This window comes from Equus asinus, chromosome 8 (assembly GCF_041296235.1).
Source record: "Equus asinus isolate D_3611 breed Donkey chromosome 8, EquAss-T2T_v2, whole genome shotgun sequence".
Classification (NCBI taxonomy): Eukaryota; Metazoa; Chordata; class Mammalia; order Perissodactyla; family Equidae; genus Equus; species Equus asinus.
Genome location: NC_091797.1, coordinates 34722098 through 34743427, shown reverse-complemented (window position 1 = coordinate 34743427; position 21330 = coordinate 34722098). Strand labels below are relative to the sequence as shown.

Sequence of the window (21330 nt, the reverse complement as noted above, 5' to 3'; positions counted from 1 at the left end):
GTCAGGCTGCGGGGGCCCGTGGGGAGGGGGCGGCAGGAGAGGCGCTCGCAAGCCAAGTGCTTTGGAAGGTCATTTCTCTACCAGAGCCACTGCCCGGCTCTTTTTAGCTTCAATCTGTCTCCCATGGATCCCCTGGTCTGCAGCAGGGAAATTGGAAGATTGGGAGGAAGGAGGACTCGGCCGCTCCGGGAAAGTGGGGGTGGGTCCAAGGGGAGTGGTCGCCGCCCAGCCGTCGCCAGAGGGCGCGGTGTCTGCCCAGACTCAAGTTCGGCGCCCAGGCTCTGGCTCGCCTTCCTTCCCAAACCCAGCCCTGAAGCCTGAGAGACACTGAGAGACTGCATGCCATATGTCGAAAAACCAGGCTCGATTTTATTTTCCTGCAGCGCATGTTCCTCGGGAGAACAGGGAGTCCTTAGACACCCGAAATAAGAGGGGCAGCATCCTCAATTAGGTTGAGAATGGAGCGCAGGGGCGGGGCCTAAGGAGGTGGAGAGGCCAGCCAGTGGGGCTGCACTGAGCAGCAAGGCATGGAGCCTGAAGGGGCAGCCACTACCATCAAACTTGCAGACCCTGGTCCACCTCCTAGGAGGGGAAGCGAGATGTGGAGAAGGGGATCCCTGAGGTACAGAGGCAGGTGAGTAAGTGTCAGGGGAGTGGTCAGGCCAGACCCTTCTCCTTGTGAGGAGGTTGTCGGGGGCGGGGAGGGGGGAGAAGGGTCATCAAGCCATAAACTGAGGAGACAGGTAAGTTCCCCACCCCCTCTTCCTGGCTGGTGAGAAGTGGACGTTGGAGGCCAGTGGCTGAAATTCAGAATTTAGGGTATGGAGCTGGACTCAGGGAGCCAAGTCTCAATCAGAGGGACAGCCCCTTCAGTTCATGGATTTGGGCCTCTGGTGTGAAGCAGCCAGGGCCTGGATGTTAAGGGATTTGGAATTCGAGGGGGAGAGGAAGTATAGGGTTTGGAACCAGGGTTAGCTCCTCATTCAGCCTCCCCATCCTGGGGCCGGGAGAGCAAGTGGAGTTTTCTTTGCAGCTGGGCCCGGAGGTAGCGAAGGTCTTGCTGGTCAAGTCCATGAGCCAGGCCCAAGTAGAGGGTAAGGAGGAGAGCAAGGAGGAGGCGGTCAGTGCCCAGGGTGGGGACCACCCACAGCACTGTCAGCAGCTCCACGCACACTGGGTGGCGCAGGTGGGAGAAGAGTCTCAGGGCCCGGGGAGACTTCAGGGCCAGAGGCTCACCCAGCCCCAGCACATGGTAGTACACCTAGGAGAGGGAGAACAGCTTAGAAATGGAGTCAAGCCCTTTTTGCAATTTAGCTGCCTCTTTTCTCCCCTTCCAGGCACCTTCCTTCTATAACTCCGGCCCAGGAACCACCCTTCTGAGACTTGGGCCTCTGACCCTTGTCTCTGATTCATGAATCTTCCCCAAGCCTAGGAGGCTCATAATTTTTGGCCTTTGAGGGAGGGCTGAGGGGAGACCATCTTACAAGAAAGGGAAGTGAGGGAGTAGAAAGCAGGAGGAAGGTGGAAGAGCATGCAAGGAGGAGGAGAGAAATCCTTGGAAGAGAAAGAGGCGTTCTAGAAAGGATTAGAAGTCTCAGGTAGGGATCTGGGAGCCTCACCTGTTTGAGGCCCATAAGCTCCGCGTAGTCAAAGACGAGAAGGATGCTGAAGATGAGGAGCCAGGAAATGACGTGGAGCACAAAGCAGAGGAGGGGCACCCAGGTGGCCCATGGCTCAGCCCGAGCTTCCCACAACACAGGGCCTCTGGGTACGGGCTCCCAGTACCGCATCACCAGCTGGGGAAGGATGAGGGGCTGGGTATCCCAGCAGCCCACCCTTGAGAGACCTAGACCCAGAGGCTGCCCTCCACCCCTGCCCCAGGCTGGCCTGCAGCTCTCTGCACCTCTACCGTGAGCATCACCAACAAATATCTACCATGTGGAGGGTGCTGGGTGGGGTTCTAAGGATGTAAGGATGACCTGTCTCTACCCTGATGATTTACAGAACAGTAAGGGGGTGACCAGATAGGTACACAAGGTAGCCTATGCCAAGCACCCAGTGAGAAAGCAGATGAGTACTAACTGGGAAGCCTTCTCTTGAGATCTAGGGAAGTGGTTTTGAAGAAAGGGCAGGACTGAAGGGGAATTAACTAGGGGATCCCAAGAAGGACAACATGAACAAAGTTGCAAAGGTGAGAATGCTCATATCGTGCTTGGGGAATGACAAGCAGTACACCCTTCTTGATAAAAAGTAGAATGTGTGCCGTGGAGGAATGGAAGCTGAGATTAGAGTCCTAACACCTTCCTTCAGTTCTCCTCCTAAACCCACATTTTATCAGAAGCCTAAGATCCTTGCCCCTCCAACCTAGGGCATCCTTCCCACATACTCTGTTTCCCTTGGGGACTCAGCTGCCAGAGCCTCATACCTGCAAGGCCAGGGCAGTGCATGCCACGTACAGTGACCTCTGAAGGACCCCAAAGTACCGGGACATCCATGCCTTCACTGTCTCAGTTGCCATGAGGCTGTGCTGCCCCACAAACAGTAGCAGGAGCCCCAGATCCCAAGCCAGGGAGGCAAGGATGCTGTGGTCCTGCAAGGCAGCCAGCCATCCTTGGCGGGCATCTAGAGGGAGTTGGAGAAAAGGACAAAAGTTCAGGAAGATAATGGGAAACACTCCCTACCTTCATCTCTTGGGGCTGCAGGCCATGCCCTTTAATGCTTTCAAGAGCCTTAATGCTTCCTCTCCAGGCTTTGCCCACCTCGCTTTTCCATTCCCTGTTTCTTCCCCCTTCCTCAGCCCTTCTTCAGAGCTGGGGAAGACGATTCATGTTGGGTACTCACAAAGTCATGGCTGGAGAGGTTACCATTGGATTGCCCCTCGTATTTCGGTTCTCCAAATGCTCCCTCTTTTTAACACTCTCCCCTCCATACTCTTCTCTACAAAGCACTTTCCTTAGAATACTCTGCTTATCGCACTTTCCCTCCCCCTCAATCCTCACTCTCCCGCCTCTCCAAACCGCTAATCCCTGAGCTCCTAAATTAGCCCTCCGGTCTCCCCTGCAGCTTCTCGGCGGCTTCCAAGGTTCTAGTTCCCTCTCAGGAGTTCCCCTGTCATTTGTCTCCAAGCCCCGCCCCGCTCCCCTCTCCTCCGGCCCCACCTCCCTACCCTGGAGCTCACCCTCGACCCCTCCCGCTCACCCGGACCACCAGACTCTGGGATCCCTCCAAGAAGCGGCCGAAGGGAGGTAAAGCGCACGAACTCCACTCCGGTACCAAAGGCCAGGATGAAGGAGGCGAGGGCAGCGGGGACCAGGAGCAGTGCTGGGGCCATGGCGAGAAACCGAGGGGTGGGGCAAGGGGCGGGCCCGGGATTCCCGCGGCTGCAGGCCCCGCCCCCGGCTCCGCCTCCTGCCTGGGATCCTGCCCAGGAGGGCGAGGCTCCCGCGCGCAGATGCCCCGGCTTCCGGCCACCGAGCGCGCTTTCTCCCACCAGACAGCAGGGTCCATGCACGCGGCCTTCTGGAACCTGCAGTCCGCGCGTCACAGAGGGAATATTAGAATTCCGAGTGAGAGGTGAAAAGGGCAGCGACTCTGCTGCCACTCACGTGGGTCGAATCGCAGCTCAGCTAGTTTTCCCATCTAAAATGAAGACAGTTCTTCTGTTGCAGGATTCTTGTGGGAACAGAGCTTTAGGATCCCACTTTTCTTTAACAGCCTTGGCTAGAAAACATAACCAGAGTCAGAGGTTACAAAGCCTCGGTTAACACTTTAATAACGAACGATGAGAGAACGGAAGCCTGTTGACTCAGCTGAGAAGCCCACGCCCTGAATCACCTAGTACATCTTGTTAAATTGAAAAAGAGTTAGTGACTGTTTTGCCACAAAATAAATTAATGCTTATTCTGTAACTTATAAAGTTGAGTTGTTGCTAAGAAGGGCAGAGAACTTCTCTGTTGTAATACTGAAACGTTTGTTCTAATAATGCTTAATGCTGTTGATTTGTAACCATGAGAGTAAAAATGTTGAAATATTTGTGCTAGAAAACTTTATTACAGTTGTAAACTTTGCAGTAGGTTAATTTTATCCACCCTTGTGATAATTATCTATGACTACTCTGCAACTTCATTAGTTTGACTCTATTTACTAGTCAGAAACCACCAAGATCTTTTGTTTTAACGTATTCTCCCTACAGGCCTGTTTATCATACCTATGGACTAACATTCATATCTAAAATGCAAAGTAAAAGTAAGGTTTTTCTCCATCAAAATTAAAGATGACGTAGCTAAGAACCTAGTCACAGTAGCTGTGACCATGGTAGAGACCTTAGAGATCAATAAGCTAATTCCCTCAACTTATGGATAGAAGAAACATAGGCCCAAAGAAATAAAGAAAATTTCCTAAGATGAGAATTAAGGGAAACTGCTAGTCCTGTGGGCTCAGGCAGGAGAAAATTGCCAAGTGGCATCCCACAGGCTCTGCATTCCTTCTCCCTCCGTGAAGCTCAGTACTCCCACCCTCCTCTGAATCAACGCTATTGTATACTGTACCAGGCATCTTATGTTTTCCCTCCAGATTCATTCTCCAGCCCGCTTCTGCTTCAGGAAGTTGTCCTGAATGGGCTACATCAATGAAGGTCACAGCTTTTCTTGAGAAAGCCCTCTCTACATAACTGCTCCCTCTTCTCAAGCTTTTGGGCTTAGAGGTGGTCACAACAGAGCTGTGGGTCCTGGGGTACCGCAATACTCTTTGTGACTTCTCTACGCTCTACCTACTTCTTTGTAATTTTCACCTTATTAAACTCTCCCCCAATTATCCTAATTTGACTGTGCCACCATTTCCTGCTAGGACCCTGACTGAGACATTTATTGCACAATGTGCCATAAGCTGTGGGATTCGTTGGAAGTGTAAGAAAAGATCTCTATTCTTGGGGCTGGCCCCGTGGCCGAGTGGTTAAGTTCACGTGCTCCGCTGCAGGCGGCCCACTGTTTTGTTGGTTCGAATCCTGGGCGTGGACATGGCACTGCTCATCAAACCATGCTGAGGCAGCGTCCCATATGCCACAACTAGGTGGACCCACAACGAAGAATATACAACTATGTACCTGGGGGCTTTGGGGAGAAAAAGGAAAAAAAATAAAATCTTCAAAAACAAAAAAAAGAAAAGATCTCTATTCTCTAGAAGTTTAAATTAGGGTGCTGAAATGGTACCAGTCACGAAGTGGGAGTGCATGTGAGTGCTAAAGAGGCTATAGAGACAGCAGGTACTGTAAGGAATCACGTGCACCTCAAGGACATGGACACTTTCACATGGTACAAGGCTTTGAGTTGTGCGAGAGGACTATTTCTTTGGGTCCTACCATGTGATCACCCACAATGGCTCTGCTTAATATGTATTATGAGATTTTAGGTATATTTAAAAGTCAGCATAGTGTTTGGCAAAGCTCATGCTATTTCTACTACACTAAAGTTTTCCAAACTTCAGCATAACTTACTTGCAGAAAAGTGCACAAAACTAATCAATCATCTTTTTTATTGGAGTTCACATAACATAAAATTAACTATTTTAAAGAGAACAGTCCAGTGGCATTCAGTACATTTATGATGTGTGCAACCACAATCTCTAGTTTCAAAGCATTTTCATCACCCCAAAATAAACCCTGTACACATTAAGTAGTCATTCCTATTTTGCCCTCCCCCCAGCCCCTGGCAACTACCAATCTACTCTGTTTCTATGGATTTACCTATTCTAGGTATTTCTTATAAATGGAATCATGCAATGTGACTTTTTGTGTCTGGCTTCTTTCACTTAGCATGCTTTTGAGGTTCATCCTACTTCATCCCCTTTTATGGCTGAATATTCCATTGTATGGATATGTCACGATTTGTTTATCCATTCATCCACTGATGAACATTTGTGTTGTTCCATCTTTTGGTTCTTGTGAAAAGTGCTGATATGAACATTCTTGTACAAATATTTGTCTGAACAACTGTTTTAATTGTTTTGGATGTATACCTATGAATGGAATTGCTGGATCACTTGGTAATTCTATGTTTTACTTTTTGAGAAACTGTCAAACTATTTACCACAGTGGCTGAACCATTTTACATTCCCACCAGCAATGTATAAAGGTTCCAATTTCTCCACATCCTTGTAATCAACCAACTTTTAAAATTTAAATTTAAGAAATGTTACATTAAAAAAAACCTACACTACACCATAAGGCACAGAGTGAATATTTATTTATCACAGAGGATAAGCCTAAACTCTAATTTTATAAAGACTGGAAAAGCAGGCCAGAAAAGTGCAGAGATTTGCTCAAAGTCAAAGCTAAAGGACACTTCTAACAAGATGGAGCCAGAGGAGGGGAAGATATTTTAGCAGCATTCTGTAACTGCACTCTCAAATTTACTCACTCCGAGCATCCCTTCAAGTTATTGACACTAGAATTGTTTCCACAATCTTTTGGAGGATGAGTAGGAATCCCAGTAAGAAAAGACAAAGAGATGGCTTCCAAATGGGAGGCAGGACACTGTGTATGCCACAGAGCAATATGTACATCAGTCTAACTAAAGATTAGAGCTGCTCAAGATGTCTGAGCATGGGATTAGCCAATTTTAAATGGCCATTTAAGAAAATCTGTGGCTCCCAAGCTCTCTATTGTTCTGTTTACCCATAAGTCTTTTCAGCTCCACCCATATTCCAAGACAAATCAGATCAATACATCCCAATCCTTTCTAAAGCCCTAAATTCTTTCTTCCATATATCTTCTAACACTTTATTTATTGGTCTGGGAGCAAATAGGGTGGGGTTTCAGGTGGATGACATTTCCAAAGCGGAGAGGACGAAGGCCTCTGGCTTGGCTTCCTGCTTCAGCACTCCTGTCAGCAGGAACTCAGGTGAGAGGATGGGCAGCCCGACCCGAGATGGAATGGCGCATCGGGGGAAGTCCTGGGAGCATGTGATCACAACTCTCTGAGGCTGGGGAAAGACAGAGCAAAGACAGAAAGTCAGGGGTGAAAAAGAATCCTAGAAATAGGGTCAAGACCCATGAATCAGTCTTAGCATCCCTAAAATAGTACCTCCTGATATGAAGCCAGATGGAGGACACTGCACTGTCAATGAAGTACTCTTGCCAGAAAAGCTGAACCTGAATTTATTCAAGCCTTTAAAATTAACTACAATTTACAGGAAATATAGAAAATAAAAGAATAAGATAAAGCATACAACAAGGGAGCAAGTAGAAAAATCCAGACTGCAGAACATTCTAAAGGACAACTAAGGGCCAGCCCCAATGGCCTAGTGGTTAAGTTGTGCGCGCTCTGCTTTGGCAGCCCAGATTGGTCCCTGGGCGTGTACCTATACTACTCATCTGTCAGTGGCCATGCTGTGGTGGCAGCTCACATATAAAAAGACCAAAAATTGGCAGCAGATGTTAGCTCAGGGTGAACCTTCCTCAGCAAAAAATAAAAATAAGTAAAGGACAACTGACCTACTTTCTGGGGAAAGTCAATGGCAGAAAAAAGGCTGGATGGGTGGGGGGATACTCTGGAGTAAAGGAGAATTAAGAGATAGAACAATTGTGGTAATACATGGACCTGCTTTGAGCTGTAAAAAAACATTTTCAGACAAGTGGAGAAATTTGATTCATGGCATATGAGAAAATGACCAAGAAACTATTGTTAATTTTATTATGCATCAATAACAGCATTGTGATTATGTAAGAAAATGTACATATTTCTTAGAGATGTATACTTTAAGTATGTAGGAGGAAATAATATGATGTTTGCAGTTTTCCTTTAAAATACCTCAGCAAAGGAAAAAAAGAGATAGAGCAAATGTAGCAAAATCTAAATTAATCTGCTGAATCTGAGGGATAGGTATATGCAGGTTCACTGCATTATTCTTGCTCCTTTTGTGTATATTTGAAAATTTCTTAAATACAAAATAAAAATAAGTCCATTTGGTATCATCAGACCTCTTCCCTCATTCCAGCCCCTTTCTGTACCATAGGTCTTCCCTCTACCTTCACAGTACTCTGTGTTCCCATCTGTACCTCCATTTTGTCCTCCAACCTTTTCCCATTCTGGCCACCTCCCCAGATCCAGAACATACCACCCATACCTTATAGGACCGGGGCATGCTGGGTAGGACAGTGCCTCCACAGCAGCTGATGATCTCTCCCATCTGAAGTGGAGGTGGCTGGACTCCAGGGGTCACATGAATCTCATAGCCCTAAGAGGAAGAAAATGGTGGAGCAGTAGATGTATGCACTGAGAGGCCATGGACCACTGGGAAACCTCTGGAGGGAGGGCTGAAGTATGGGGCAGAAGATAGCCTCTCACCTCCAGCAGCCTTCGCTCCCGAGCTCGGCTCAGAGCATCCCGAAGGCTGAAGCCAAAGTTCTCTTCCTGCTCAGGATCGGTCACCACGTATTCATCCGGTGGCAAGAAGCAACCAGCTTTGCGGGACTAAGGATGGTAGCAATCAGCATCAAACCTCAGCCCAGCCTCTCACCCAGCTGTTCTAGTATTTGTATGGAGCTCACAAAATGTTTTGAATCAAGCTTTCTGCCTCACCAACTTCCCTTGTTTCCTGTACCCCCTTTTCCTCCCACCACTTTCCAGAGCGTATGTGAGCAGTCTTCTCCAGTCACGATCACTATTGGTCCATCATCATCTCCTGATCTCTCACCTGGTGCAGCCAGTCCAGGGAGAGGATGGGGATCCCCCGCCCCAGGGCACACAGGAACTTGACCGTCCGGCGGATTCGATCAGTCACCAGGTGGGAAGCCTCTGCCACTGAGCTGGCCAGACTTCCCCCCAGGGCCAGTACTGCCCGCTCTCCTCGAACATCCACCACTCCTGTGAAGAGCACCTGTGGAGGGGGTTAGCCGGAGCTGGTCACAGCAACCCATGCCATCAGTGCCCATCTCCAAAATCCCCTTCATCTCCTCCCATCCTCCCAAATCTGTCTCCCTTGAAAGGCTCATGCCCTTTCTCTCCTACTTTGGGGGCTGTGGACTCTTGGTTAGGTTTGGTTCTTCGGAGGCTGCGGCTCAGTATTCCCTCTTCTTCTGCTTGGTCTCTCTTTCTCTTGCCTGGTCCCGGCATCACTACATTCTGGGATTGAGAAAGATCTTGGTAGGAGTTTCTGAGACCCTAAGCCCTTTGCTAGCTTTGTGGTCCCAGCCCTCTCCTCACCTCTTTCTTCCCTGGTCTCTCTGTGGGATCATCTTCCTCTTCCTGGAGGAACACTGTCTTCTGGGAGACCTTCCCTCTTTGGAGCCGTTTTTGAAGTGGGGGTAAATCCAGGGTAGCTAAAGGCCTCTTGTGGCTTTGAGAGGCCTTACGCTGGGGCTCTGGGGTGAACCCAGATGTACCTGCTGCCTCTACCTTTTCGATGTGGGGAGCATGAGTGGGCGCCTCAGGAAGCTGGGCAAAGGCAGGCTCAGGAATGGTTGTAAGGGACTCAGCTGCTCTCACTGCTCTTCGTCTTTGGTTCCTCGAGTTAGGTTCAGGGGGTGCAGAGCAGGGTTCATGGACAATGGGAGCTGTGGGGGACCCCTGCTTCCTAGTGGCCCTTGGCCTCCTGCTGCAATTGGCTTGAGGGATGGTCTCAGGGGGAATAGGCTGGTCTGTGGGGACAGGAGACCGGAATTCAGGGGTGGTAGGAACTGGCACAGCACTTATTATAGAAGTCCTTAGTGTCCTGCTCTGACTAGCCGGAGCTATGGCTTCAGGGGTGACAGGCTGGTCTGTATGGCTGGGAGGTTCAGGGCCAGGGGCTGTGGGTTCCATTGGTTGGGGAGTCTTGACAGAGGACCTATGTTTTCTGCCCCGAATATCCTGAGTTGTGGACTCAGGGGTAACAGATTGGTCTGTCGGGGTGGAAGGCTGGAGCTGTGAGGCTGTGGGGACAATTGGTTTGGGGGTCTTGACAGAAGACCTATGTTTTCTGCCCCGAGTGGCCCGAGATGTGGGTTTGCAGGTGACAGGTTTGTCTGTGGGGGTAGAAGGCTGGAGCTCAGGGGCTGTGGGGACAATTGGTTCGGGTGTCTTGACAGAAGACCTATGTGTTCTGCCCCGAGTGGCCCGAGATGTGGGCTTGCGGGTGACAGGTTTGTCTGTGGGAGTGGAAGGCTGGAGCTCAGAGGCTGTGGGGACAATCGGTTCAGAGGTGTTGACAGACCTATGTTTTCTGCCCCGAGTGGCCCGGGATGTGGGTTTGGGGGTGACAGGTTGGTCTGTGGGGGTGGAAGGCTGGAGCTCTGAGGTTGTGGGAACAATTGGTTCGGGGGTCTTGACAGAAGACCTATGTGTCCTTGGCTGAGATGTGGGTTTGGGGGTGACAAGTTGGTTTATGGAAGTGGAAGGCTGGAACTCAGGACCTGTGGGTACAACTAGTTCAGGGGTCTTGACAGAAGACCTATGTGTCCTGCCCTGAGTGGCGCCAGATGTGGGCTCACTAGCGACAGATTGGTCTGTGGGGGTAGAAGGCTGAAGCTCAGGTGCTATGGGGACAATTGGTTCAGGGGACTTGACAGAGAACCTATGTGTTCTGCCCCGAGTGGCCCGAGATGTGGGTGTTAAGATGCCAGACTGGTCTTTGGAGGTGGGAGGCTGCAGCTCAGGAGCTGTGGGGACAACTGGTTCAGGAGTCTTGACAGAGGCTCTGTGTGTTCTGCCCCGAGTGGCCCGAGATGTGAGCTCAAGGGTGACAGGTTGGTCTGTGGGGGTAGGAGGCTGGAACTCAGGGGCTGTGGGGACAACTGGTTCAGGGGTCTGGACAGAGGACCTATGTGTCCTGCCCCGAGTGGCCCGGGATATGGGTGTGGGGATGACAGACTGGTCTTTGGAGGCGGAAGGTTGCAGCTCAGGAGCTGTAGGGACAACTTGCTCAGGGGCCTTGACAGAAGATCTATGTGTCCTGCCCCGAGATGTGGGCTCAGGAGTGACAGGCTGGTCTTTAGAGGTGGAAGGCTGGAGCTCAGGGGCTGTGGGGACAACTGGTTCAGGGGACTTGACAGAGGACCTATGTGTCCTTCCCCGAGTGGCCCGAGATGTGAGCTTAGCGGTGACAGGCTGGTCTTTGAAGATGGAAGATTGCAGCTCAGGTGCTGTGGGGACAACTGGTGCAGGGGTCATTTCAGAAGACCTGTATGTTCTGCTCCGAGTGGCCCGAGATGTGGGCTCAGGGCTGACAGGCTGGTCTGTGGGGGTGGTAGGGTGGGACTCAGGGGCTATAGAAGACATTGGAGAGGGTAACATCCTGGAGGACCCCCGGGGCCTGACTTTGGGTTTTGGATGCAGAGGCTCCAGCTCTGAGGGAGGAATCTCTGGGGCTCCCTGACTCCCATTTTGCCTGGCCCTGGGAATTGGCAGCTCTAAGGAAGGCAGAGGCTGAGGTGCAGGATGTTTTTGGCTCTGAGGCATGAGGGCGTTTTGGAGTGGGGCTGAGGCTTCAGTCACTGCAGGAGGCAGACAAGCCTCTGGGGATTCCTGATCACCCTGGGGAGAAACACAAGAAGTGAGGCAGGAAGAGGCAGAGAGAAGAGAGAAAGGACTTGGATCCTGTTCTTGATACTTGTTTGCGTTTAGGGTGCGCTCACTGGCATTTCTATCTGTGACCCCCTTCCATTAGACGGGGAACTCCCTGGGGAGGAAGTAGTCCTCTTTCCCAGGGACCTCTCCCCATAACGCCAGTATGGTGTTCTCCATATATGGATGATGGTAATGAAGAGGATGGTTGGGGGAAAGGGGGAAGAGATATAAAGAAAGGGACTTTCTTTCTGAGTCAGGTAGAGGGAGACAGAACTTGGGAAACAGATATGGAAAACAACAGGTGCCAGGGGTAAAGGGATAGAAGCCATCTGAGGAGCGGTGAGAATGGGAGAAAAGTGAGATGGGGAAAGGCGTAGACTAAAGCAAGGTCAGGGGAAGGGCAGTGGAGGGGATGTGATCTTCATGGAGTTTGGAGAGGTGGAGAAAGCATGTCTCACCCTAGAAGCCTTCTCAGCAGGTGGCATCTTGCAATTCAAGTGGTCTAGACAGAAAGCAAAGACAAATGTGGCTGAGGTCTAAGCAGTCAGTTACTTAGGGGGTGATGGGGGCTATGTACCACCCTAGGTTCCCCTCTGCCTTCACTTACCTCTCTCCTGCCTCCTGGGACTCACTGGGACGCCCCTTCCTCCACCTGATTGGCTCCCAGAAGCTACCACAGCTGAAGCGAGTGCCTGAAGGCCCCCAGCCCCCACCCGAGGCTCTGGTGTTGGACTGGAGGCCTGCCCTTCCTGGTCCTGGGTCCCTCTCTCTGGCTCCCCTGCCTCAGGGCCTCTCTCCTGTATCACTTTGGATACCTTGACCTCTAACCCACCTACCTCACACACTCTCCCTGGTACTAATTTCTCTGCTTCTCTTTCAAATATTTCTCTTGCAAGAGTCTGCTTTTCTCTCTCTTTCTCTTGTATTTCCCTGGCTGTCTCAATTTCTACCTTCAAACTCTCCATACCACTTTCGGGACTTGCACTTGTCACCTTTTTGTCAGACTCTTGTCTCTGAGTGTCTCTAGCTAACACCTGTTTTTGTTGACTGTCCCGTAGCCCCCGAGTTAATTCTTGCTCTCCCATCACATCTTTTCTCTCTCCTTCTGGTGGCGGTTTCTTGGTTGCCCTCTCCAATGGTCCTCTCTCAGGGTTCACCCTGTCTGCTGTTTCTCCTGGTGTACCCATGTCTTTCTCCACAGTCTGCATCCCTCTTCCTTGAATCCCCAGTGGCTCTGCATGAACTGGGCTCTCTGGATGTTGTTCTCCTGGTGTTGCCCTAGGTGGTGAGGGGCAAGATCCATGGGCCTCAAGGTGGGCGGCAATGGGCTGGGTCTCAGAGGCCTCAGATTCTCTTGGACAGTATGGCTGTGTAGCCAAGACCTCCCACAGCTCATCCAGGGCACCTGGAAGCAGAGTTAGACAGAGAGAGGGATGAAGACCGAAAAGGTAACAGGTTGAGAAAGGATTAAGATAAATCCATGAATAATAAATCTAAATGGATTATTAAAGGAAAGCTGGAAAAAGGAGGATAGTCATAACATGTAATGTTTGTCTCAAAAAGTAAGACAATACCTTCATATAAAAGCTCTCTCGGTAGCCTCTTTAAAAACGATGCTAGACTAGTTGCTCCATAGGTCTGACTTAATATGGCATTTTTTTCTGATGAGATGGAGAAACATCAGCAAAAGAGTCAAAGAATATGAAAGAAACGTGTAGAGGGAGAAAACAAGGATGCCCAATCAGGGCATAGAGGAGGGGTGAGTTTCCTATACCTTCGGCCTGGAAGCTGCAACGGGAAGGGCCAGGCTCTTGGGGTGGACTTAACAGGAAGGCCTGGGTGGGTTCATCCTCCGTGCTCTGGACTGCTGCACAGGAAAAGATGGCCTAAGCACAGCTCCTCCACAGAACTCCAGGCTCCCATTCCCGGTCTCCTGCCCTGCCCATGCCAGCTTTCATGCCTTTCAAAGACCACCAGTCTAATCTCCCAGCTCCCACCAGACCCAAGTGTCCTCACCTTCCAGGCTCTGACCCTCTTTCTCCACAAAGCACTGGGTAGCCTGTAGGTCTAGATCTTCAGAATCTAGTCAGGGAGGAATATAGGATAGATAATAAAAAGTCATATCTGACCCTTAGCTCCTTACTTTTTCTCTACTATTCTCTCCCCAACTCCAACCCCTATGCAATGCACTGAATGTTTGTGTCCCCCCAAAATTCTTATGTTGAAACCTAATCCCCAATGTGATGGTATTAGGAGGTGGGGCCTTTGGGAGGTGATTAGGTCATGAAGGGGGAGCCCTCATGAATGGGATTAGTGCTCTTATAAAAGAGACCCCAGAGAGTTCTTTTGTGCCCTTCTGCCATGTGAGGATACAGTGAGAAGACGGCTGCCTATGAACAAGGAAGAGGGCCCTCACCAGACACTGAATACGCTGGCACCTTGAACGTGGACTTCTCAGCCTTTAGAACTATGAGAAATAAATTTCTATTGTTTATAAGGCACGCGGGCTATAGTACTTTGTTATAGCAGTTTGAACGGACTAAGCCACTCTATAAATATTCTTTCTTTTAAAGGTCAAGGGAGGAAGGAAGGCCAGCACTTACCATCACGGGCATCTGCAGAGTCCTTGGTCCCATCCATACGTGGTTCTCTCTTCCCTTCTTTGGGGGTCTGGGCTCCCTCTCTCCGTGGCTGGGTGGGTTCCCCTGGAGTGCCTGTGTCCACCACCAGATCTGTTAGGTTTTCCCTTGAGACAGGGAGAAGGCCCTGCTCCACTAGTGCCACAGGTGACCCACCCTGGGCCCCCGCCTCAAGAGCTCTCTCCTGCTCAAGAACAGCCACAGCCCATTCCGTCCCAGCATCCCCTCCTGTGGGAAACTGGCTCTTTCTTACATCTGTCACTGCTGAGGCATTTAAGGATGTGATCTCACAGTCCCCAACTGGAGGAGGCTGGGCTTCCTCTAGACACACCATAGGCAGCTTTGCTGGGCCCCTGTCTGCTTCCACATCTGTTTGATTTGTCCACGCCACAGGCACCTGATGCTTCTCCAGAGGTGTAACAGCTGGCCCTGGTAGGACTTCCTCCTTCACTTGTGTGTTGACGTCCACTGTGGCAGAGGCTTCGCTTCTCTCCAGGTGGACTGCAGGTGAGCTCTTATCTTTCTCCATCTCTATATCACTGTCCCCAAGAGGAGGCTGGCTCTTTTCTGAATGTGCTTTGTCTGTGCAATCCTTGGGGACAGTTCCTTTCTTTTCCACTGGGGGCCCCTCCTCCTCCACATCTGTGTCACTGTCTCTCCTGGCGGAGGTTTGGCTTTGCTCCAGAAGGACCACAGGTTGGGCCTTGTCCTCTTCCACATCTGTATCTCTGTGCCAGGTAAGGGCTCGGCTCTCTTTCAGACGTGCCAAAGTGAGTGCTGCTGAGACTTCTTCCTCGTCATCTGTATTGCTGTCGATCACCATGGAGGCTTGGCTTCTCTCCAGAGGGACCGTTAGTAGGGCCTCGCCCTCCTCCACATCTGTATCACTACCAGCTGGGCTCTCCTGCAGATTCGCCAAGCCAGGTGCCCCAGGACTCTTTGCATCATCTCCATGGAAGACTTGCCTCTTCTTCATAGGAACTACAGCTGGGGTCGTGGGGATCCCCTCTTCTTCCACATCAGTATCACTGTCTATGAAGCCAGAAGGCTGGGCACTTTCCAAATGGACTTCGGCTGGCCTTCCTGGAGGCCTGCTCTCATCATCCACATCTGTGTCACTGTCCTCCTCAGCAGGTTGGGTCTTCTCCAGAATCACTCCAACTGGAACCACTTCATTCCTTGCATCCCTCTTGACTTTTGTGGCATTGTCCCTTTCCTCCACTGAACACTGATCCTTTTCAAGCTGGATTTCAGTTGTGATGGCTTTAGGCGGTTCTGTCTCTACAGTGGCATCTGTCATGGCAGCTGAGAAGGCCTCCCCTGTTGCTGGTTGCTGACTTTCTTCCTCATCTGTGTCACTGTCCAAGTTGAAGGCAAAAGGTGGCCCAGGGCCACCTGGGCCAGGGGAAGGCCCCTCTTCATCACTGTGAAGGGAAGAGAACAGAAAGAGTCTAGAATCTATTTCCCAAGAAGGGATACCCCACTCAACTGTGAACTCCTTGAGGGCAGACACGAGGTAGTATTTGTTTTTCTATCTCCAGCAATGAATTCTCCACTTGGCACATCAAAGATGCTCAATAAAAATTCACCAGAGTAAAACAGTATGTGTAGTTCCCCAGCTATCACTTTAATGATAATTATCTCTTAGAGATGAATCGTCCAGCCCCTGGTTCCTCCTCCTTCTGAAGACTCAGATGTCTGGCCCTTCGGTACTCACCTCTCTGGAACTACTGTTGCCAAAGAAGAAGATGTGGTCCTTGGTTCTTTCACCACATGCCTTTCAGAAAGAGGATCTGTCAAGAGTAGACAGGAGTAAGTTGACAGTTTTACACTCCCCATCCCTGTCTCCTCACCCACCCTCCCAATATACACACTTACCTACTTCCTCCTCTGAGTCCTCAGCCAACAGGAGCCCCTGGGGATGAGTTCCTCCCTGTACCTTGGGTGTCTCCTCTACAGTTAGAGGGCCCCGAGAGACAAAGGGCAGGGGGGCATCCAGGCGATGGTACTGGCAGAGCAAGTCAGCAAAGAGAATTAACTCCTGGTCTCTCAGACGATGACTCACCCCAGGGCTCAGGACCTTAGGAGGCCTCAGGATTTGAGTCCCATTGAGGCTCCCAGAATCCCGGAGGATAGGTGCCTTGCCCCAGGCCAGGATTTCAATCACTGCATGTTGTTTGGAGATGGATGGAAAGGGCAGGGCCACAGAGCAATCAGGCATTCGGCCTACCACATTCTTCCCGAGGTAGAGTGGGAAATCTAAGAATCAGAGAGGCAGATAGGTTCCCAGGCCAGAGTCTTGGCCTGCTATTAGGAAAATGTTCCTGTTAAGTACCTCACTACTCACGCAAGGTCCCCATAGGCATTAGACAAATAATAGGCCCCAGGACATCTAGGTATTGAAGAATACATGTAATGCATTATTCATAGTCAATACCCCATCCATTCACGCTAGGTTTTTTTCTATTGTGGTAAAATGTACAAAAGATTTACCATTTTAACCATTTTTAAGTGTACAGTTCAGTGGCATTAAGTACGTTCACATTGTTGTGCAACCATCACTACCACCCATTTTGAGACCACATTGGATTTTTATTTGAATTTCTTCATCTCCTAGTAAAGTAAAACCACCCCCAGTGAGTCCAGGGCACTTGCCTGGAGCAATCACCTCAATCAGCCCCCTCTTCTCCATTCCCAGTAAAGAAAGTTTTTCAGATCTCTTTAAAACCTATACAAGCTTCTTGCAACCCTCCCACTACTTTCTACAAAAATAAGAGGTCTATATCAGTACTTCAGCACCCAATACCCCCTGACCTTTTTCTGGTCCATGGGCACTACTGAAGATACGCAGTCGCCCTACGGGCGCCAAGCTACACCCCAAGGATTCACTGGGTCTCTCTGTCTCCTCCTCTTCTTCAACCTCCCAGTTAATAGCCTGGGTGTCCTCCATCATCTGGGAAGGAAACACATCATCATCTCTATCATTGGTTCACACACACAGCCTCAGAGAAAAGAGTGATAACCGGGGTAAACCTGGATAGTTTCCGAGGTTCATGCTTCTCTTTCCACCGATCATTCTGTTATCCTTCTGAAGCATTTAAAGAATATTTTTGACCATGACACAGAATAAGAAATAAATATTATTACGTCCCAAGTACACAAATACATACAAACACATGGGCTTATTTATATAGACAAAAGTTTTGAGAAAAAATGCCTAGCCTTACTATATACAACACACCGATAGTTTTTGCTCTACTTTTTTCTATTCTCTATTTTTTTTTGGGGGGGGGTGAAGACTATCCTTGAGCTAACATCTGTTGCCTCTTTTTTTTTTTTTTTGAGGAAGATTGTCCCTGAGCTAACATCTGTGCCAATCCTCCTATTTTTTGTATATGGGACGCGACAGCATGGCCTGATGAGCAGTGGTGTGTCTGCGCCCAGGATCTCAACCTGTGAACCCCGGGCTGTGGAGGCTGAGCATGGGAACCTATCCACTATGCCACCGGGTTGGCCCCCTCTCTCTATTTTTTAAAGGCTGATTTGCAACCTACTAAATTTATTTTACTATTCACTATTGGGTTGCAACTCACAGTTTGAAAAACACCATTTTAAAGGGAGCTAACGTTTGCCAAGCATCAACTATATGTTGGGCATTGTGTTATGTGTCAGGCATAGTAACCACATGAGGCAGGCATTTAGGAAACGAAGACTAAAAATATTCAATAATTTCCTCCAGATAACAGATAAGTGGAAGGGACAAGAATAATGGTACTTGTGGCTGCAAAGCGCATGCTTTTTACCCTTTACCAGATCATCTCAGTGTGATCAGACTAAATTGCAAAGAATCATAACAGTGGACATATACAGACGCTTGCTATGTGTCAAGCATTGTTCTAGTTACTTTATATTAACTGACTCATTGAATCATCACAAGAATCCTGTCAAGTAAGTATTATCATTATCTTCTATTTCTCAGATAAAGAAACTGTAACATAGATGGGTTAAGGAATTTGCCCAAGGTCACCCAGATGTCTCTCCTCTGTTTCATATCTCTGATGGTTTTCCACGCCCACAGGATAAAATAAAATCTAAACTCCTTAGCAAGACCCTGTATGATCTGAACCTCATGTCCTGCAATGTGTGCCTCACTCCCAAGCCTATGGTTCAACCACACGAATCTTCTCCCCACTCTCTGAACACTGTTCCTATTGTCCCCCACATCTGCATGCCTTAACCTGCACCTTGGCCCTTTGCTCCTAGTTTTCTGGTCCAACTCCTACCTATCTTTTATCATTCAGTTTTAATGTCGTTTCCTTAGCAAAGCCTTTCCTGGAGTCTTCCCTGCTTTCTGGTGTTCCTACCTGTTCCACAGCGGTGAAAGGACTTGAAATTATCCTCACACTTCTCACCAGATGGTAACCATTACTTTCCCTTTCTGCCGTCACACACCCCCTCGAGAACTGGGCCAGCAGAACTGTCTTTTCGCCTAGGGTCCATCATATTCACTCAGCAGTAGTCCTTGCGCACCTAGTGCCGTTCGAAGTATTCAGGATACATTTATGAACCAAACATAAAATTAACCCTACTCTCCTGATGAAAGAAGAAAGACGAAAACTCAAAATAGCACGGATGGAATTCACTTAGAAAGATGGCAACCTAGAGGGAAACTGTTGACAGGAAAGGAAAGTAGGACGCCTCCTTGGAGACAGTACTAACTCCGTCCTCAAGATTGGCGAACTCAGCGGGTGCCCACGACCCTTGGCTCTAATCCAATGGCCACCATCTTTGATCCCCATCCCAGTGGGTTCCCTCCGGGCCCAACGTCTCCCTGTGTCTTCATACCTAAACTCGGGGAGGGGCATCAAGTAAAGACGAACACTACAATCCTAGAAGCTAACTTCCAAATCTCCTCCGCCCAGTCGCACCCCCGGCACGCCCCTCCCGTCCTCCGGGAGAACCAAGATGGCACCCGGGGAACTGTGGGCGAGGTCCCCCAGAACTCACCTACTTTGAGGCCCCGCGCGCGCCACCAGTAACGGCCGCGGGCCGGTGGCGCGAGTGCTTGCGCCGCGAGGGAGCCGATTCTCTGATTGGCTCCCGCCGCTGTCTTTCACAGTCTTGCGGCACGCCGATTGATCAGGTCTCCAATGCGGAGGCACCGCCGTAGCCCCGCCCCCGCCCCGCCCCCGCCCCGCCCCCTCACAGCTCAAAGGGGCGGCTTCTCTGAGGGGCCTGAGATCCGTTGTGTGAGGCGGCAATCAGAGGCCGTCCTGCGCGCACAAGAATCGCGCACCCCGATTGGGCAGCTCCAAGGGACAACCCACTACGACTTCACCACCCAAGGCCCACTTCCCGCGCAGATTTCCAAACCGCGACCACAGAGTCTGGCTGCCGGAGGCAGATAGAGGGGCTTACCATAGTCGTCGCCCGATGCGTCTGGTGCGGCCAGAGCGCCCTTCCTCAGTCCTCCCAGACATGGTGTCCGCTGACTCATGAGAAATAAAAATGGGTTGCGGGTTGCAGTCGTGGCCGGAGGCTGCAGTTTGGAGAACTGCCCGTAGGCGTGGCGCTTGAGGACTACTCACTGCAATGAAAGTTCATTTCTTTTTGATTTGGTTTGTTTAGTAGAAGTCATGTCACTTTCCCTCTGAGAATACATCCCTGATAGACATTTTGAGGTCATTTTCCTAAAGCAAAGATCCTAGGCGAACAGAGAGCACTGTTTTGCTAACCATCTTAAAGGCTGACCGAGGTCTTTCGAGGGCTGAAGAAGGATGATACAATCATTTATTTCATCATCTCACACTAAGAGGATGGTAACAACATGACATATGTATAATTTAGGAATTCCTTTTGCATTCGTTATCTCACTTCATCCTGACCACCGCGATCAAATAGGCAGAAGTAGATTTTACAGAGGGAAGTTGAGTGACTTGCCTAGGTTCCTACAGTTAGTATAAGGTAGAGACAAATTGAAACGTCCTCTGATTTTAAATTCTGAACTGTCTTCACTGCCACAAAATAACTACTTTCATTGTGATCATGCCTTAAAACATGAAACATTCTATTTTAAGTGGGTAGAGGGGTCCTACACAACTTGACATTCATTTAGGTGACTGAGAAATGTGTGTTGAATACAATGTGAATTATCAGTGATGACCTTGATATCACATGTCCTCTATTATGCTTACCACACTCCATGGTTTATACGCTTCCCACGAAACTGCAGGATCCTGGAGTCCAGGGAGCTAATTTTTGATCATTTTTGTATCCCTAGCTCCTGGTTTGGTGGACACTTAGTATCTAACAAATGAATTAATCCCTGAGAAGAAACATGCCACTTTGACTTGAGCCCATCCAATTTTCTCCCATCAACCCCTCTCCCTACCCCCTTTTTTTTAAATTCTGGGGTTTTTGAGAGCTTGCAATGGCAAGCCACCTGGTCAGTAAAATTAGCGAATTGAAAAAGAGTGGAAAGACACTGAAATTCTATCAGACACCCCACCCCACACTTTTGTTCGACAAGACCACAGTGTCTTCAATGCTGCTCTAAGGTCCAGATCCCCTACACGGAAGGAAACTTCTGGCTTCACAGATCCCAGATATTAGCTTCTCTAAACCATTCAACTTATTCTTTGAACGTAAGCTCTAGACAATTACATCTCTATCCTGACAAGCCCTTGTTGCAATTTTGTTTCTCTTCCTAAACATTATCATTAGAAAACTCCCAAGGGAATAGCAGGAATAGGCTTTCCGAGTATCTGGGGGAGCAGCGGCTTACTGGAGTTCACGCCTTGGGTCACCAAAGGACCAGCTGTTAGATAGCAGAGAGGGGTGCTGCATGTCTCCCCAGTTTTCGCTGAGCTAAGCAGTCCTGTCTTTCCCAAGAGCTACCGCAGCGGGGAGCTTTCAGGGCGTGCCCACTCCTCCTTCCAACCCCTGGCACCCCAGGGTTCCCAAATCCTGTATCCCCGAAAACGACTCCCTTTGTGTATAAAAAACTCAGGCATAGAGGAAAGAAATCTTGCGCAAGATCATTTTTCATAAAAAAACAAAAAAAGTCCAAAACCAAAAACTCAGTACCCACCCACTCGTCCCTTCATTTTGCAGCGTGGACAACAATAGAGGACTACGACTCCCAGAGCTGA

The 21330-nt window shown here is 49.6% G+C and overlaps 2 protein-coding genes across 23 annotated transcripts; both read right to left on the bottom strand.

Moving 5' to 3' along the window:
* Positions 1 to 345: 345 nt before the first annotated feature.
* On the bottom strand, positions 346 to 5408 carry NRM (nurim). 3 transcript variants are annotated; one of them, XM_014832284.3, is made up of 4 exons: positions 3199 to 5408; positions 2426 to 2622; positions 1620 to 1796; positions 346 to 1261 (listed from the first exon to the last, which is right to left on the bottom strand). In XM_014832284.3, the coding sequence occupies exons 1-4, from the start codon at positions 3329 to 3331 to the stop codon at positions 980 to 982; spliced, it is 789 nt and encodes a 262-aa protein (XP_014687770.1). In that variant the 5' UTR covers positions 3332 to 5408; the 3' UTR covers positions 346 to 979. The 3 variants fall into 3 exon arrangements, with proteins under 3 accessions (XP_014687770.1, XP_014687769.1, XP_070371487.1); XM_014832283.3 differs by having other exon boundaries at positions 1620 to 1814; positions 3199 to 3593; XM_070515386.1 differs by lacking the exon at positions 346 to 1261 and having other exon boundaries at positions 1268 to 1814; positions 3199 to 3463.
* Positions 5409 to 5512: 104 nt separating this feature from the next.
* MDC1 (mediator of DNA damage checkpoint 1) lies at positions 5513 to 19737 on the bottom strand. 20 transcript variants are annotated; one of them, XM_070515368.1, is made up of 17 exons: positions 19187 to 19218; positions 18544 to 18709; positions 16994 to 17132; positions 16058 to 16438; positions 15897 to 15972; positions 14144 to 15603; positions 13957 to 14007; positions 13557 to 13622; positions 13315 to 13407; positions 12148 to 12945; positions 11999 to 12042; positions 9201 to 11507; positions 9006 to 9119; positions 8692 to 8874; positions 8343 to 8468; positions 8122 to 8232; positions 5513 to 6978 (listed from the first exon to the last, which is right to left on the bottom strand). In XM_070515368.1, the coding sequence occupies exons 3-17, from the start codon at positions 17130 to 17132 to the stop codon at positions 6811 to 6813; spliced, it is 6117 nt and encodes a 2038-aa protein (XP_070371469.1). In that variant the 5' UTR covers positions 18544 to 18709; positions 19187 to 19218; the 3' UTR covers positions 5513 to 6810. The 20 variants fall into 20 exon arrangements, with proteins under 20 accessions (XP_070371469.1, XP_044630874.2, XP_070371484.1 ...); XM_044774939.2 differs by lacking the exons at positions 18544 to 18709; positions 19187 to 19218 and adding an exon at positions 19598 to 19737; XM_070515383.1 differs by lacking the exons at positions 18544 to 18709; positions 19187 to 19218 and adding an exon at positions 19598 to 19737 and having other exon boundaries at positions 12724 to 12945.
* Between the last annotated feature and the right edge of the window lie 1593 nt (positions 19738 to 21330).